Source organism: Typopeltis vanoorti, chromosome 1, assembly GCF_054136105.1.
Source record: "Typopeltis vanoorti isolate ZY-2024b chromosome 1, IOZ_Tvanoo_1.0, whole genome shotgun sequence".
NCBI lineage: Eukaryota > Metazoa > Arthropoda > Arachnida > Uropygi > Thelyphonidae > Typopeltis > Typopeltis vanoorti.
In genome coordinates this window covers 142,813,332-142,830,792 of record NC_143549.1, presented here as the reverse complement: position 1 = coordinate 142,830,792, position 17,461 = coordinate 142,813,332, and the positions used below count along the sequence as shown (strand labels likewise).

The 17,461-nt window shown below is 37.6% G+C and overlaps 1 protein-coding gene across 1 annotated transcript in view; it reads left to right on the top strand.

Moving 5' to 3' along the window:
* The window catches only part of LOC150110495 (protein O-mannosyl-transferase TMTC2-like), a 120,231-nt gene that overhangs the window by 37,559 nt on the left and 65,211 nt on the right, over nucleotides 1-17,461 (top strand). The window contains exon 2 of the mRNA XM_090399873.1: nucleotides 6,990-7,155. Coding sequence (XP_090255999.1) covers nucleotides 6,990-7,155 — 166 coding nt within the window. The remainder of the gene's footprint in view (nucleotides 1-6,989; nucleotides 7,156-17,461) is intronic.

The following is a 17,461-nucleotide window of genomic DNA, read 5'->3' as shown; positions in this document are numbered from 1 at the left end:
GAAAATGAAATTATCTTTGAAATTTGGTTGGATATTCTGTGTTATTATATAATATAATATAATATAAATTAATATAATATTATATTAATAATATCAGCTTAATTATCAGGAACAAAAACAGATTTTGGGGCATCGTTTAAAGTTATTACTTCTGTTTAAATTTGAAGACATAAGAATTTCTACAAAGCACTTTTTTATTGATTCCATACAGGAGAAGTAGAAGAACCTATAAGCACATCAGGGCCTCGATGCGGATGACGGTTGGGTAAAATGTTTATTAATTTTTATGTTGAAGAGTTGGAAGTTGTGGTTGTTTGGGAATACTTCATGAGGAAGGTGGACAGAATATAAGTGGAAGAGGAGAAGCAGGTTCGGTGTGTTTGCAGTTGCACAGTTAAGGGATGCTGCAGCAGTTACTGATCTTGAATTAACAGGTGCAACTTTATGTGAAGGAATGATGGTTGCCAGTTTGATGGAGCAGTGACCATGGAAATATCGGTAGAAAAGACTCAGAGCTGCAACAATGCGTCTGTGAGACAGAGGCTGGAGTGAAACTGTAAGGGAGAGATCATCTATGAGCCCTGTCGCTCTACTCTGAAAAGCATCGAGACCTTTTACGAAGGTTGTAGGTGCGCCACCGAAAAAATGTAAACAGGATTCTAAGAACGAACACATTTGAGTTGTATAGTTAGTAGGTGGATGATTGAGTGAAAAAAATAGCAACTTGAGAGGAAGGGAATGTTTAGTTTTTTAGATACTGAAGAAGCGATTGATGTGTTAATGATACGACAGGCTCGAGGTAAAGGTCAGTTCCAAGCAGAAAGATCTGATCCTGTCTGGTGAATATTTATGCATTGCTCAGAGTAAAGTAAGGTGGGAGGATATCCCTTTTGGGAGAGAGAGAGAGAAAGCAAGACTGCATTTTGGCAGCATTGAAGGTGACACCTGATTATCCTCACCCCAAAGAGAAATGGCATGGAGGTCAGTGGTAAAGGTAGCGGTTGCAGATCCCGAGGCTGGAGATTTCTAAGAACTGCATGGTCTGTTGAAAGAGTAGTGCGGAGTATAATATCACTCACCAGAAAAACTGCAGATAGGATTAGTAGTGATTGAGATTTGGTCATTTATGTATAAAATAAAGAAGATAAGAGATAGAACAGTGCGCTGAGGCACTTCTGCATTGGCGGAAAATGAACGACCAGAAGGAAAGCTCTTTACCCAATTATAGAAGGTGGCAGGTTGACCAAAGGAAAGACATTTACTGAGCAGGCTTTGATGCGAGACCCAATTAAATGTTCTGGAAATGTTAAGCACATTTTTCTCCAAGCCTTTTTATTGCACCTATCCAGTAGTGAGTAATGTAGGCTGAGTCCTTACTAGGGAACTCAGCCGACCTCTTCCTAGTGGTTGTCGATTAACCAATATGTCTCTAAGTAGTGGAAAATTGCCTGTTAGCGATTCTTTGCATTATTTTAGAGAGTAAGCTAATAGAGAGAGAGAGAGAGAGAGAGAGAGAGAGAGAGAGAGAGAGAGAGGTTGTTTGATGGTAGACATTCTTCTTTGGAATAAGCTGAATGTATATTTGTTTTCACGCATTGAGATAGGTGCTAACTATAGAAGATTGTAAAGAGTATACAGGACAGGTGTTAAGTGCAGAGCACAACCTTGGAATACAACTGGAGAGATGTTACCAACGCTAGAATACTTTTAGTGTTCAAGTTGTTAATTCTTCTTCTGACGTATTTTTCCCGAAAAACCACAGGCGGCATATTAGTACTCCGTTTCCAGTATGGTAGGGGACGATTTGCCTTGGCCATCTGGCAGAAGCTTCAAAAAAAGAGGAGTGGTAGGCGTTCTGGTTCATCTTTAAGAGTTACAACACTGGGGTCATCTGGATGAGGATGGTTGGAAGGACAGGTGACGAAAGGTCACGTCCGATGACCTTTGCAACGCACTAGAAGACACGGCTTCTATTTAAATATGAAGTCATTTTCTGCTATTTGGATTTGGATATGTTTGGTTTATTGGGTTATTCATCGTTGTTTTGAGTATGAGGCTGTGATTCTTGTTACAAGCCACTTATAGTGAGCTTTTTTCTTCAACTGCTTCGGTGCATTTCCTGTTGGACACGAAGGTTATCTACGAAGATGACTTCCCTATTTGGATAGCTGGAATGCAGAGTTCAGCCCTATAATAGGAAGGTGAGGAGGTCAAAGTGATTTTTCGAATTTGAAGAGCGTAAATTGTATATAAGATGAATGTTACTGAAAAGGGTGAGGAAATTTTAACCCAAAAAAGGTCAAAGGCAAGGAATTTTAATTACTCATTCTCAACCAAGCAATGTCGAGTCTCACAATGGAACAGATATGCGCCTTTGTGAATCTTTATCTTCGTTCCATTTTTCCTTTCTTGTGAGGCTCAATATTTGTGATCGCCAATGTAACTTGATGTTTTCTAAGCCTAATTATCAATTGAGTGTGTTCTTCTGCGCTTTGTCCACTTTGCGATAAGGAAAGAAAAACTCAAGTTTTCCCAAAAAAGAAAATCCTTGCGATATTCATATGAGACCTGTCCTACTGCGGCTATCTTCATGTTCATTTAGAGTAAATTATGCACATTGTAACTAATTTATTTAGATTGCGATTAGTGGAAAATTGGGCATGAAATGTCACGTCAAAAAATAATGCATTAAGGAGACATTTCATGTTTTGCCAAAAATCTATCAACACGAAATAAAAGTGATGGAAATAAATAAGACCATAATCAAATAATATTCCAACTCCTAGAAAAAAAAAGTACGGCACGTTAGCGTACTATGAGTGAGCGCAAGTGATTCAAATAAAAAAGGAACTTGTTGATGCTTTTGTATAAGTGAGTGATGTAGGTCTTTGAACAATTTCATTTTTTGAGGAATGCGAAGGAGAGAAATGCATTTTGAATGAAATAGAACAAAGAGAAAATGGTTCGTTAAGTTTGATGTTCCACTGTGGATGTAAAATGGCTTTGCAGAAAAGTGGAAAGTACAGGAAGCGTATTTGATAGATCATCACCCATCGAAGAATTCATAGAAAAGTCGGAAAAAAAAAACGATCATTTTTTTCTTCTTGTACAGGTGAGAAGAAGGGTCCTTAGCAGAAAAGTGCACTTTTTTTTTTATGCTATAGAAGCTGTTTTGTACGGGGCGCTATTGATTTGTTTGTACCAGGAAAGCAAGAGTTGCATGTCGGTCCGAGAAGAAAAATTGATCTTTTCTCAAGATTTGGTACTATCAAAGGTAACGTGAAGCATACAAGTAACAACACACGACCGCATTTTGTTGAAGTTTCAAGATTGTCCTTACAAATGGACCACTTTAATGATATAATTAGATGAAGAAAAATAATGTGTACAGTGTATAATGCCATCAGCTGAAAATCTGCGATAAGATCGGAGTTTAAGATATTGTTTAAAGATATTAAATCTTGGAATATTTCAACAGATCAAGTGTTTTATTTATTTGAGATCACTGAGTGAGTGAGTGACTGAGTGAGAAAGAGAGAGAAGATTATTTATATAAAGGAGGACGAGTGTATAACAATGCAAGGCACTCGAGTATTCCAGTATTTGTAAAGTATTCCAAGGGAAAAGTCGTCTGTCAGTCGACATAATGAACTAGAAATCTCTCCTTATTGCGAAGGACGGAAGGCATATTGCGAGATGATAGTTTCAAAAGGCCCCTCTGTGCTGGACCAGAAAGTGAGGACACGAGCTTTTCCTACCCTTTCCATAACTTGAGTCCAAAGGTGGTGAAGGCTAGAATATCAGCTGCAGATCAAAAATGTGAAATCCTGATTTGCGTTTTGGATTTCCAACGTAGTTAAGTCAAGCGCTGATGATTTTCTTCATTTTCTAGAGAATTTCGGTGAGAAACCCGAGGATAGTTTGATATCTGACTTTTATTTACATTAAGATAATCTGTTTTTATAAAAACATGTTTACGTTTGGTTAGAAATGTATCCAAGTGCATTTTTCAACGATGTCTAAGACCAGGGGCGTAGAAATTAAATCTGGATTGGGTAGTTGACAAGTGCGCCAGTGTCAGCAGGGTACCAATGGCAGGATATTTTACTATTTCTCGAAATTGCCATACTATGAAAGGTGCTGAGAGCTGAGACACACTGTTGCCTAAGGCATGAGCAGCCATTTGTTTTGTTTTGTTTTTTTTTTCTTTGCACCTCAGCATCGCTAACAATTGAGTTTAATCCAATTCGTAACGAAGCGATTTAAAATTATACGAATTATATGGGACAATAAATAAACTCCTTTAGCTGAATCTCACTGCCGAGTAAATTCTCATATATTGTCTATAATTTTGTATTTAAATCTGGAACATATTTGAGTACGTAATCAAACAAAAATAACATGAAAATAATACTGTTCGAAAAACAGTTAAAACGTTTTCCTCAATAAGGATTAAAATTAGCCTTTGAAATTCATTCCAAACCATTCGCATTCAAATTCCTGTATTAATTTAGCTCTAAATGCATGTCAGAGGCGTAGAATGCATTGCATAAATATCAATTTAGATTATAATGTTGTCAACTGAAACCGATACAGCATATTTTCAAAGAACTTTTAACGCCTTCAAAATTCATTTTCAAACAAAGCCACTCCCGGATTTAAAAAAAAAAAAAAGAGTTTCGCGATCTGCGACTGCATGTTTTCGCCTTCATAGCAAGCGTGTTCAGATTTGTTGCTTGATACATCAACTAATTAGCAAATAGAAAATCACCTGAAGTCGCGAATAAATGAATGTTTACGTACGATTTGCATTCAGTAAAAATGTCGGCTATACGTAGAAAACCAGCGTATTGATTCTGTTCGAATCCGTCCTTGAATCGATATTATTCATCAAAGCCATCAGCCCAACTCTAGTGGAAGAAGAACAGCGGTGTTTGGTAATACTTCCACAGAATTGCTACTTGATGTATTTTTTCCCCACTCTCCAAATAACTTAATCTCGGCCGATTGCTAAATAAACATTCTCAAGTCTTTTGAGTGCAGGAAATGGATTGTTATGTGCCTCAAGTACGTAGAAAAATCCAGTAGCTGTTTTCTTTGGATCATTTGCAGCATCCATCTCCAACTGAATGAAGAAGTTTAACTCCTGAACTTTACGCAGTCATTTATAAAGGAAGAATACGAAAAACTACACTGCAAGTTATCGCAAGAAACAAACTTTGGGCATAATTTATTTTCCATGCTTTCCATTCTGAAAATAATCACTTAAAGTTATTTGTATATTGATTCAATATCTTTTTTAATCAAAGAGTACAGATCACATTTAACAGAAGCCTAAAAGAATATGAATCTACCTTTATCCTCTTCTTCAGAATGATATCAGATATCTGCTATGACAATTAGCGTGAAAAAAACAACAACAACAACTAAAACGTGACTGGAAATGCTTCTTCGAAGCATTTCCAGTCACAAAAAATGAACAAGGTGCAAAAAATGAACAAGAAATGTTTTTCCAAAGACAAACTACATACGTGTGATCAGAAGTGATTCTAGAAGTTATATAAACATACCAGAAATGTACGAGTCTCTCAAGTAGCTGCAAAAATTGACTTGGAAAAGTTTTTCCAAATTTAAATTGCATAAGCGTCAATGGAAATATTCTAGCAGTTGCATAAACTGGCCGGAAATGTTTTTCCAAAGGTAAATTGCATAAGTTTGACCGGAAATGCTTGCATACGTTGCATAAAATGATCGGAAATGCATCCGGTAGTTGCATAAAATGACCGGAAATGCATCTGGTAGTTGCATAAAATGACCGGAAATGCATGAAGTAGTTGCATAAACTGACCGGAAATGCATCCGGTAGTTGCATAAACTGACCGGAAATGCATCTGGTAGTTGCATAAAATGACCGGAAATGCATGAAGTAGTTGCATAAACTGACCGGAAATGTTTTTCCAAAGGTAAGTTGCATAAGTTTGACCGGAAATGCTTGCATACGTTGCATAAAATGATCAGAAATGCATCTAGTAGTTGCATAAAATGACCGGAAATGCATCTGGTAGTTGCATAAAATGACCAGAAATGTTTTTCCAAAGGTAAGTTGCATAAGTTTGACCGGAAATGCTTGCATACGTTGCATAAAATGATCAGAAATTCATCTAGTAGTTGCATAAAGTGACTGGAAATGTTTTTCAAAAAGCATAAGTTTGACCGGAAATGCTTCCGATAAAACTGATCGGAAATGTTTGTAGCAGTTGCCAAAACTGATGTGAAATGCTTTCCAAAAACCAAAGTTAAAAAATTGTGACTGGAATTATTTCTCCGAAAACTGTCACTATAAAGATAATGTTCGTTTCGTAGATCTGTCATTTAGTGAAATTTCTCTTATTCATGCATTCAGGTCACTGTAAGTGGAGGGAAACTATGAGCATTAGCCAAAATTCTGATATTCCTTTCGTGCGTCTAATGCCGTGTAAAGTTAGCTTTCTTCCAGTACTTCGGGGTGTTGCCTGCAAGCCGTTACACGGAGTTTACTGGGGTATATTTATTGTTGTGCAATTTTTACGACCGCCCGCAAGCACTTGTATCTTTCCAACTGAAGGAAAAAGCAAACTTTCATTCAACTGTAAAAAAAAAAAAATCTTTCTCTTATAGCGAATGATACAACTTGCTTTCAAAAGAAAGCAACTTACTATTTATAAACCGTAAAAAAAAAAAAAAAAAACACTGCGCGCGCGTGCATGTGCATGAAAGAGAATTTAGACAGTTTACTTTTTACGCGTGTGTGGTTCCTTTTCCCATTACGATAATGATAAACAAAATAAAGTCGTTTTTGTGTTGTATTCGGGACCAACAAAGACAGAACAAGAGAGAGAGAGAGAGAGAATGTTTTATTTACGAAGTAAACGCACAATTTGAGAACTGATATGTTTAGTCTACGACAACATCAAATGATGTTTTTTTTTTTATCAAATGTTTTCAAAAAGCATTGGCAGAAACATCATTCTACTTTGGACTGAAACGCTGTCAAGGTTCATATGCTTCTGTCAATATTCTAAGCGGGAAATTAACGCAGAATGGAGCTTATGTTAGTTCCTTACTGAAATTCTGGGATAATGCAGATATTGCACAGCGTCAGATTTTGCATAGATTGTAAATTATACTTTTGGTAAAAATGCTTAAATGAGCGTGGAGTTTGCAGTGGTCGTGTGAGATAAAATGAAGAATTATTCCTGGAAGTGTCAATAGACCTTTACGTACTGATTCCTAGGACTTAAAGGAGATACCAATTGAATTACACAATTTAAAAAAAAATAATAATAATCCTGACATCCCAATTATCGAACATCGACAGGTTTGGATTATTGATATCGCAGCACCCAGTGATAACAACATCAACAACAAAGAACTGGAAAAAATTACTAAATATCGAGATCTGGAAATCGAAGTTGGACGACTGTGGCTTAAACACACCAAAGTCATTCCAATAGTGATCGGTGCACTTGGTGAAACTTCAAAGCTCTCCAAATATTTATAGCAATTAAAGATCAACGAAGTGGCCCCATATGACCTACAAAAAACCAGCATTACTTGGAACAGTCCATATTTTACGACGCTACCTGACGGACTGTTCTTAGATTGTTGGGTGGAATCTGAACTGTTCTCTATCACCAGTCAAATTGTTGTTTAAATGATATCTTGTTTTGACCGTATATCAGTTATGTGAATAAAGTAATAATAATAAGCAAAGATCTTACCGTTTTACGAGTAGTTATATTATAACTAGTACTTGAGGAGTTAAAAAAATTCTTAATTTCGTACGATTTCTTAATTTCATAGTTCACTAGACACTTATTTATGTGCGGATATGTCATGGGTCATGTTTACATTTCCACCATTACTGTATATGATCGAGAGCAGTGGTTCTTAACCTGGGGTGTGTGTGTGTGTGTGTGCACTCCTGGGGGTGCGAGAATGTATTTCCAGGGATGTGAGATAAGTTTCTAAATTTTGACCCGGTTCACTTTTTTAATAAAAGCTATTTAATAAAAGACGATCTTATCGAAATACGAGCCAATGCACGTATTCAAATAGAATTTGAAAAACTGGACTTAGAACAATTCTGGAGTACACAGTTAGAACTTTCTCCACAGCTGGCAAAAGCAGCACTGCATTTACCATTTGCCAGCACCTACCTACCTGTGTGAAATGGGATTCTCATCACTTTTAGTCATCACTAAAAACAAGTGGCTCTTTTAAAAAAGAGGAGCCTTGTTTCAAAAGTATTATTATGAATAAACAACAACGACAACGTAGCCATTAAACATTGAGATATTGTTTTGTATGTACATGTAAATGTATGTGTTTATTTTTCAATAAATAAATTATCTTGCAATAGATGTAATTTCCTAAATACAGAAATAGAAACACATTTTTCAAGGGAGTGTGAAAGCTTATTTTTAGATTCAAGGGGTGCCGATCACTTAAAAGGTTAAGTGATCGGCACCCACTGATCTAGAGGAATGCGCTGGGTTGGTTAGATTTACGTACGAAGAAACTAAGCCTGTGGCTAGTGTGTAACTTGCTTGTGTTTCTTGGGGCAGTTTTTTCTGTTTTAAAAGAATCGGTAACTTTGTATGAGTCCCGGATAATTATTTATTTTAAAAGCACTTAGAAAAGTAATTCCTTAGATGTTTATGAGCTATTCTCTGACATATAATGCTTACGAAAAATATTTTCAAAAATTGTCATTTCTGCAAACCTAATTCTGTTCGTGTAAATAAATGTTATTCTTTTGTTTTCATCTTGCAGCATTTTGACGCAAATAAGCCGATTAGCTAAGAGCATATCCAAGTGATCCATATCGAAGCTTAAAGATTGTTGATGATAATCATGAATAACATAACTTCCTCTCCACATTTTTATAAACGTCTTCCTATTCCTCATCTTACTTGACCTTGAAGAATCTGTGGCTTCTTACAATACGATTCAAACAGACAGGGTTGAAAATAAATTGATTTTCACTTATGGGCAGGCAAAAAACAACATGTAACGCGTTTGAACAAATGATTAGATACGTGCTGGATATAAATATGCACACACACACACACACCAGAGGAAACCCCCCCCTCCAGTAAACAGGGGGGAAGTAATCATCGCATCCAACCGAACTGGCTTTTAATAGACCCGATAATGGACAAGTTGCAATCCTGTCATTAAAAAGTTGTGGCTTTTGTAATAACAATATTAACCCTCCCCGTTTACCCTGGAAAGGAGTTACCAGTCCATCCATCCTTTCTTCTTTCCTTTTTACTTTTTTGTATCTCTAAGCTTGTTCTTAAGAAACTAGGCCAATCATTAATCTTTATTTGTGTTTGGGGGAAGAAAAGTGGTGCTTACCTGCTCCTCTTAAAGCTACCTGAAGTGGATTGTCCATCAGTGGTCCTGAATGATCATCCATCACACGAAGTGAGCAGTGGGGGGGGGTTCTAATGGATGCTGTGGTGGGTCAGCGAGCAAAAGCATTACAGTCGATTACTGGGTGGAATCGTCGAACGTAGACGCGATCTCGTGAAAGAATGAAGTATAAAACAAGTGGATATCTTACAAGACGTTTTAGGCCTTTTTTTTTCTTATCAGTAAAACTCATCTACGTAGTATGGATGTAGCTAAAAATATTTGTAACGTGATCTACGAGTTATGAATTAAAAAAAGTAATAAAAGAAAATAAAAAAATGAACAACAGCATTCTGCATCCTAATTGAAACTAATTAATAGGTCTGCATCTGTGTCGCCATCTATCGGTGAGAAATAACATTATGCGATCATTTCAGTATATCCCTGGAGGTCACCAAATGATAATGGGAGAAATTTCTTTGGATAAATTAAACTATTTAAATATAACCTTTGGACGCCAACATAACTGTGTAAGCAAGTATCGTTCAGATTACTACATTATAAGAAAGATTACCTATGGTGTATTATTGGCTCATCGTAGTTCACACTACAATGTGATGTAAAGGATTTACAATTCTAACTACAACCTCAGATAAATTTTCATATATGCCGATCTTTTTTTTTCTTCTCTTGCACCATCCCTATGCTTTTAAATATATTATTTAAAAGCTTTTCTAATATGTAAAACAAGTAAATTCGTAATGCCAGTCTTGTCCGCTAGATGTCGCTTCCCTTTGGGATAATGTTCCATCGATCGATAGCGTTGGTCTCTCCAAAAGTTAATCTTGCTGTCCATTCCATTTACTTCCTTGCCAATCACGTGGTACTCGACAATTCGATGTAGTTCTCTGTCCTATTGCTTCCTACTTGCTACATATTTCACGATACTGCCTCCTAGGAGCAGGAAGTATTAGACCTTACGTGATACATGGCTCACTTTATCGGAGGTGGTCATCGCATCCCCGAACACCGATCAACTGCAGCCACTCTATTCGATAGAAATCCTAATTTCTTGTGACAGGATAAATCTCTCTCTTTCTCTCTCTCTCATTGTGTTTTGTTTTTGCTTCTTCGAAGAAGGCACAAATACGTCATGCAACGTTGTTCTGATATTTTATTGTTCCTGGGAGGTTGTGATTGTTCCTACGCACGATCTAATGTGCAAAACACGTAATAGTTTAAATCTAAAATCACAACATGATCTTAAAATGAAATAAAACTCGGGAAAATGAATCGACACCTTTGATCCAACAGTCTTTTGATATGGAGGTTGATTATATTCTGAGTGGACACATCTGAATATGATAATAAGGGATCGCTATCAGATTTCCGGTTGTCTGTAAACCGGAAGTTGGGATACTCTCATTAGCATTTTTTAAAATAATAATAATCTTTCTAAAAGAGACGAATTATGACCTGTAAGTTAATCCGGAAACAACTCAATAGGAGTCTGCAGGCAGACGTTTCCTGGATTACTTTTTGCCTTTATAGCGCAAAAATCCCGAAGAATGTAAAGAAGGGGGCAAGAGGAAGATGCACGGATGGATGTAGCGTGTATTTCAAAGGAGGATGTTGCACTAATGATGAAATGAATGGTGGAAATTAAGAGAATTCAAATTCAAATTATGGGTTTCTCATTATTAAACTGCTTCACAACTTTAGCAGTTTGTGATGAAGAACTACGTTAACCTTCAGATATTCATGTTGAAATTGAAGACAAACCGTGTGATGTTCGAGAGGAAAAAATTCCAAAGTTGTGCTCAGCAGGATACTTTTTTTCCAAGCCACTTCAAATCTCCTATAATCGGGGAGATGATCTCATGCTTGGCAATGAAATTTATCTTCTATCTAAAGACAAATCACAAACATCCATGCCTACAGAGGGATTCGAAACCCAAGATTGTTACTTTAAACAGGAAAGGTACCATTTCATATGCACATATGTAAAATTTCGTACGTTTCGGTTTGATACTATTTCGCTTCCACTAGCACTTCCAGCAGTCTTGTAACATTTTTATCTCATGCGTTGTCCATAATTGTCAATACCTCTTCAAATATTCTTACGTAGTAACTGCTGCAGTAATTTAATAAAAGTACATTATTGTTTAAACGAATTGTGAGAATTTATTACTATTAAAAAAATAAACGAATCTTCGTCAAATAGCTTGACAGAGAGCTGTCAATTGTTTTTTATATTAAGAAATTGTTAAGATAACTTGTAAATGCCTTTAGATGAGTACGGAAACGTGATCTGCGTAACGCAAGTACTACCATACGGGTCCCCGCTCATGCGCTGTAAATTTCGTCCTTTTTTCCCGCAAAAACAACACAACCGAAAGGCGAAATAGTCGAGTGTACAATCGCACTATAGATGTGGGGGAGTGGAGAGGATGGCCAAGAAATATACAGCACGAAGGAAATTGAGAAAGGACATCTTACGAAGAGGCAGAGCAATAAATGCCCGAGATATATCGATATCAAGTCTGCGTACAAGAAGCTTCCGAAATGAGATGTTCTCTGCTGTATAATTGAACAGCTGAATTCTCCTCTACCCCCCCCTCCCCCATCCCCTATCCCCTTTACATCCCACTCCATTACCCACCCTTCTTCGTATCCTCTTCTGATCGCGCCGTTGGTTCTTCGATCTGCGACTCCTGCCAGGGATAAATATATAGCGATACAGATTGGGGTCTTCCAAACGCTACGGCGGGGTTCTCTTCCATTAAACTTCATATCCGGCGAACCTCTAGGATCGCTCTAATCGGCCGGATGACGTGGAGGACGGCACCTGCAGCTAGGCATTATGGTAGTAGTGCATTTACGAAGCTATTCTCTCTCTCTCTCTCTCTCTTTCTTTCTTTTTCTCCCTGCTCAACTCCTTTCCTCCAACGCACCCACACGCACACAGTTGCTATAGTAACCATTTGACTGGAAAAGATAATGAACTGGGGTGGCGTTGTTTCCTGTTGCTACAACCGCAGTAATAAAAGCTAGGCGTAGTAACTTTACCTTTTATTCTGTTATTGCTTTAAGTGAACATCCAGTAGTCCGTTGAACTTTTTATTTATTTTTTTATCCTTTAGCGATAACTTGGATATGTGGTAGCACTCTTCTGACATGTTTTAATGTTGTTTCCACCAGAGGGCGATGGTTTCATATGAAGCATTCACCATGATGCAAGCTGGTTTTCGTGGGCTGTCTAAAATCCCACTTTTTGGGAGAAGGATTTTAGACAGATCCCTTTCAAAATCTAGATAAGAAGGGTTTTCATGCGGTTGTGGATAGAGGGCGCACTTGACACAAAGAGATAAGAATTATAAAAATTTATTCTTCTGATAAAAATTGACGTACAAAGAACGTCATTCGTGATTATTGAAGATAAACAGCATTTCACTTTTAAGACGGTATTATTATTATTATTATTATGTAAGATCGCTGACCGATAACACGCACTGATCAGGTCACTCGGTGTGGCAGTAGATTTATGTAGTCGATGGCGGAAATTAAAACTGTGAGGAATTAGTGAGGCGAACTGCATGACGCTTTCGGGTGAATGGACAATTAAATGGAAACTATTTTAAGTGCGATGGCAAATCTAATTTCGAAAATGCTCCGAGTGAAATGAACGAAAACGACGGGCACATGCGCAGTAGCAGTAAAGTTATGTGTGTGTGTGTGTGTGAGAGAGAGAGAGAGAGAGAGAATCCTGGGCGTAATATGAACCGTTACAAAAGCCAACCGATGCAGAACTTGCTTCTTAAATTAGACTTCAGAATTGGCCTTTTAGGGACTGACATACGACAGAAGAATTCAAGAAGCAAGTGCATCTTTTATTGATTGAAGGGATGCCCTGTATATGACCTTGACCAATCAGTTGACCTACTGAACAGGTGACTCCACAGGGCCACTTCGATGACTGCATTCACCAAAGAACAGGTGCAGTGATTCGAGTTTTGTGAGCGAAACGCGTTGAAATTAATCAGACTTGCAAATATTTCGACCAGAGTGTTTTAGTTGAGAAGGAACCCCGAGTGAAATGGCATATTAAAACAGTGGAATACGTCGCTAATAAAGATCAGCGAGAGCGTCATTCGTATCAACTACTGAGACGAATATCGAAATTGTCACTTTCCAACCAGTTTAGGAAAAATTATAAAATTCATTACTCGTAATCCCGTTTATTGGAGACTTAAAGTGGCTTGAGAAACTTCCATATCTAACTATAGATAATCCGGTTTCCGGATTATCTATGCACCAGACATGGATAGGTTCGCGACCTACACATAAGAACACATATCGATGAAAAGGAAATATCATCCACATGGTAATCTAATCCATCAGTAGTATCATCCACAGGAGATTTCATCTTCATCAAGTTTGTGAAAGATGGAAAATCTTTGGAAGCATAAGAAAAATAAATTGGACATCTGCAATAACTTTGACAGTGAAGATATAGTAAATTGGTTGGTCAGTTTTCGGAGCATCTCAAGCTATGGGGCCTGTTAAATGCACGTGTTCTTATCTCCAAACAGTTGAAAAAATTCTCAACCACCGTATGATACCGACCAACTTACTCTCAGTCCTTGTAAGTCCTTGTGAAGATCCTTATTTTGTTCTGGAGGGGATTCGGACTTAACGTTGATCTTTCCAACCAATCGTCTAAGAACGATACAAGGGATGACGTAAATTTCGCTGCTCTGAGTAAATCAGCAAACATTCCGTCAAGAAAAAAATTCAATGAAAAGATGCTTTCTAGCATTCACAAAGACACCAGTTGATGTTCACTAACATGGCTGTCCACCTACTGCAGATCAAAATACGGAATATTCTGCTCATTACGATTTGATCAGATCCTGCGTGCAGTCCACGAGTTGTTCCATTGACATGGTTGGCTCAGAAAGCGTTTTGACACAATGAAGCAACTTGCATATTCTTGTCGATTTCATTACATTTGTCATTATTATTATTTGTCACCTCCAGGGGTCCAAAGACTCGTCGAGGGAGGACACCTGCTCTACAACTCTGTCTCCACCAACTGACTGCAACTACACCAACGCCATCTACCGCCCACCACCACTGGTATTTCCACGGACAATCACAAACATCCATCCACACGGCGGGATTCGAACCCGCAGCCTTTTGCTGGAGAGCAGATACGCTAACCACTCGGCCGGCCAAGGTGCTTAATAATTAACTAACAGCTACCGATTATTATACTACAGATTTTTATTTTCATAAAGTATCGTGCAAATTAGTGTGAAATGGTTCACTGTAATATCGATTATTGATTGTTCTATCGAATTGTAAATACAGACGCAAATATCCATTATCATATTATTTTTACCCATTGTTATTATTATTATTATTATTATTATTATTATCCTACTGGACATTTTAATGGATTTTGCATTGGACGAAATACGAAACAAAAATATATAAACTAACCTCTTTCTAGAAACTATGTACAAATGAACAAAAACTGATAGAAATCTAAGATAACACGTCCATTCGATTGCAAGATGTGCGAAATATGTGAAGGCCAGTTACCCGGTCTCAGACGGAGACGGCAGTTTTTTTTTTTACTTGTCAAATCGGGGGATTTACAACCGCTGAAACAGACAAACCAGCCGCAGAACACTCGCAAATATAATACAGAATATGTTTTCCTCATAGCTCGAGTTGCTTCATTGTGATCTTAAGCAACATTATAATAAGTCTTAGAGACGCAGTAGGTGTTCATATCAGACATACGTAATAAGTATTATAAATGAAAGGGTTCGCTTCAGAAAAGAAATTTTTATTCTAAACATTCACAGCCTATTATTTGTGTTGCCAAAGCAAATTAAAATATGTTTTAAATTCACTACTTGCCTAAAAAACTGTGCTTCTTAAGACACAATTGCGATTTTTCTGTATAATGATGAGATCATGCTCTGATCACGTATACATTGAGGTCCTCTGAGATATTATTTGTGCGAGAACTTTGTGCAAAACAACTGAAATATCAACATTCTTGCCCTGTTGGATGGCTGGTACTTGTTCGCAACGCTGGCTACATTTTAAGTCGATTTCTTTCATCCTATCGTTTTTTTTCTCTCTCTCTCTCTGTTCTTCCGTCTTTGTGTATTTTTTTTTTTTTTACTTTTATTTCTTTCTCGTGCCTGACTAACAGGATAACGTTGCGCGCGAGCACAGAGCAAGCTCGTTGTCTTCGAACGTGATATGGTTTTGCAACAATATATAGATAGGATGAAGGAAGAAAAAGAAAGAAAGAAACGAACAAAAAAGATGTCAGTAAACCGGCCAGCGGATGTTACGTGCTGATAAACTTTGGTCTCCTAGCAACAGCTTGTTACAAAAAGAAATATTCCCGAAGCAAAGAACAAAGACGAAGTTATATATCAGAATTCGATATACTGTAAGCTAAGTGAGGCAGGATTCTTATACGAATGGTTTCAGAAATTCACTAAGAATACTTATTGTGTTGGGTATAAGTTACTTTTTTTAAAATCAGCAGTAGGAGTAGCAGGTGTTTTACAACAGACAATTTTCCATTTCAGTGTATTTAGTGCTGTTGATCTTACGCAATCCAGACAGGTTTTTCCATCAAAACGCAAACCGGCCATCTGTTTGCCAGAAAGAAAAAGGAAAAAAAAAAAACTTAAAAAACAGAACGGAGTATAAAATTGTGTTTCTTACCTACTTAATAAAATATTATTCCGTATAAAACTTTACGGATAAAACCATGTCCATGAAGAAATTGAAAACAATATTAAACGAAATCTGTGTTGTCCATCCTGTTTGCTGCCTATGGATTATTTCACAACCAAGTTGATCACTGTGCAGGCCTTCCCATCAAACGTGAATCAACGGCGCTGTCCATTTGGGGGTTTTACAACAGACAATGAACTAACAAGTGCGGTTTTCAACCAGAGAGATTTTCTTAGTTTCATAGACCACAATCATAAAAACACTCCATTAGGAGCAAATCAGAATTTTGTGTCTACCCAATCAGGTTTAGATGCATTCGCTTTTTTTTTTTTAATCTCTGTCCACTGGTCGCCCGTTTTTAATTTTAATCCAGGAAAATATATGCGAGGAGTTGTAAGAAAATAATGCCTTATATATATTTTTTCTTATATTTTTTATTTTCTTTTGCATGGATCAATCTTATCCTTCGCGAGCATTCTTTAAGTGTTTTTACCAAGTTTTCAACATTCTCTATACATTTTTTCCATTGCAGTATTCCCAAACCATAAAAATCATTACATTGATGTCGGAGCCTCTTCACTAACATTTCATTTCGCTTGTCGTCGTCGACAAAATGGCGTCCTCAGGGTGCATCCTTCAGAGAGCAAAACAGATGGTCAGGTTAGGTTAGGTTAGTCAATTGACAAATTAGGCCATCCCAGATCAACCATCAGTGATACATTCTGAGATACAAGTGCACGGAGTCAGCTACACCCTCTACCGAAAAGCTGGAAGAGCGTGAGTGTGGTGGATGCCCGGTGAACGTTTCTTACCAGAATACGTAATCTCAACTTTGAAATTCGGAGGTGGTGGTGATGGTATGGTCCTGTTTTTCCTAGTTTGGCCTCTGACCTCTGTTTGTGGTGTCACGAACATTGAACTCCGAGAAGTATCTGATCATTTTGGACAATACAATGCTTCCTACTTTGTAGCGTTTCTACGGAACTGACCGTTGTCTTTTTCAGCAAGACAATTCACCGTGTCATAAGTCCGCAGTTGTAACTGCACGGTTCATGGACATGAACGTCGTTATACTGGACTGGCCTGCACAGAGCTATGATCTCAACCCTACTGAACATCTGTGGGATGAACTGAAGCGTCGGGTGAGGTCAAGAGGCGTCTTCCCCACAACAATCCAGGACCTAAAGGAAGAATGGTCCGAAATTCTCATTGATTTCTATCGTAAGCTTGTAGAAAGTAGGATTGCTGCAATCATCGCAGGTCCTATATCTTATTAAGGTGGGCGTCATAG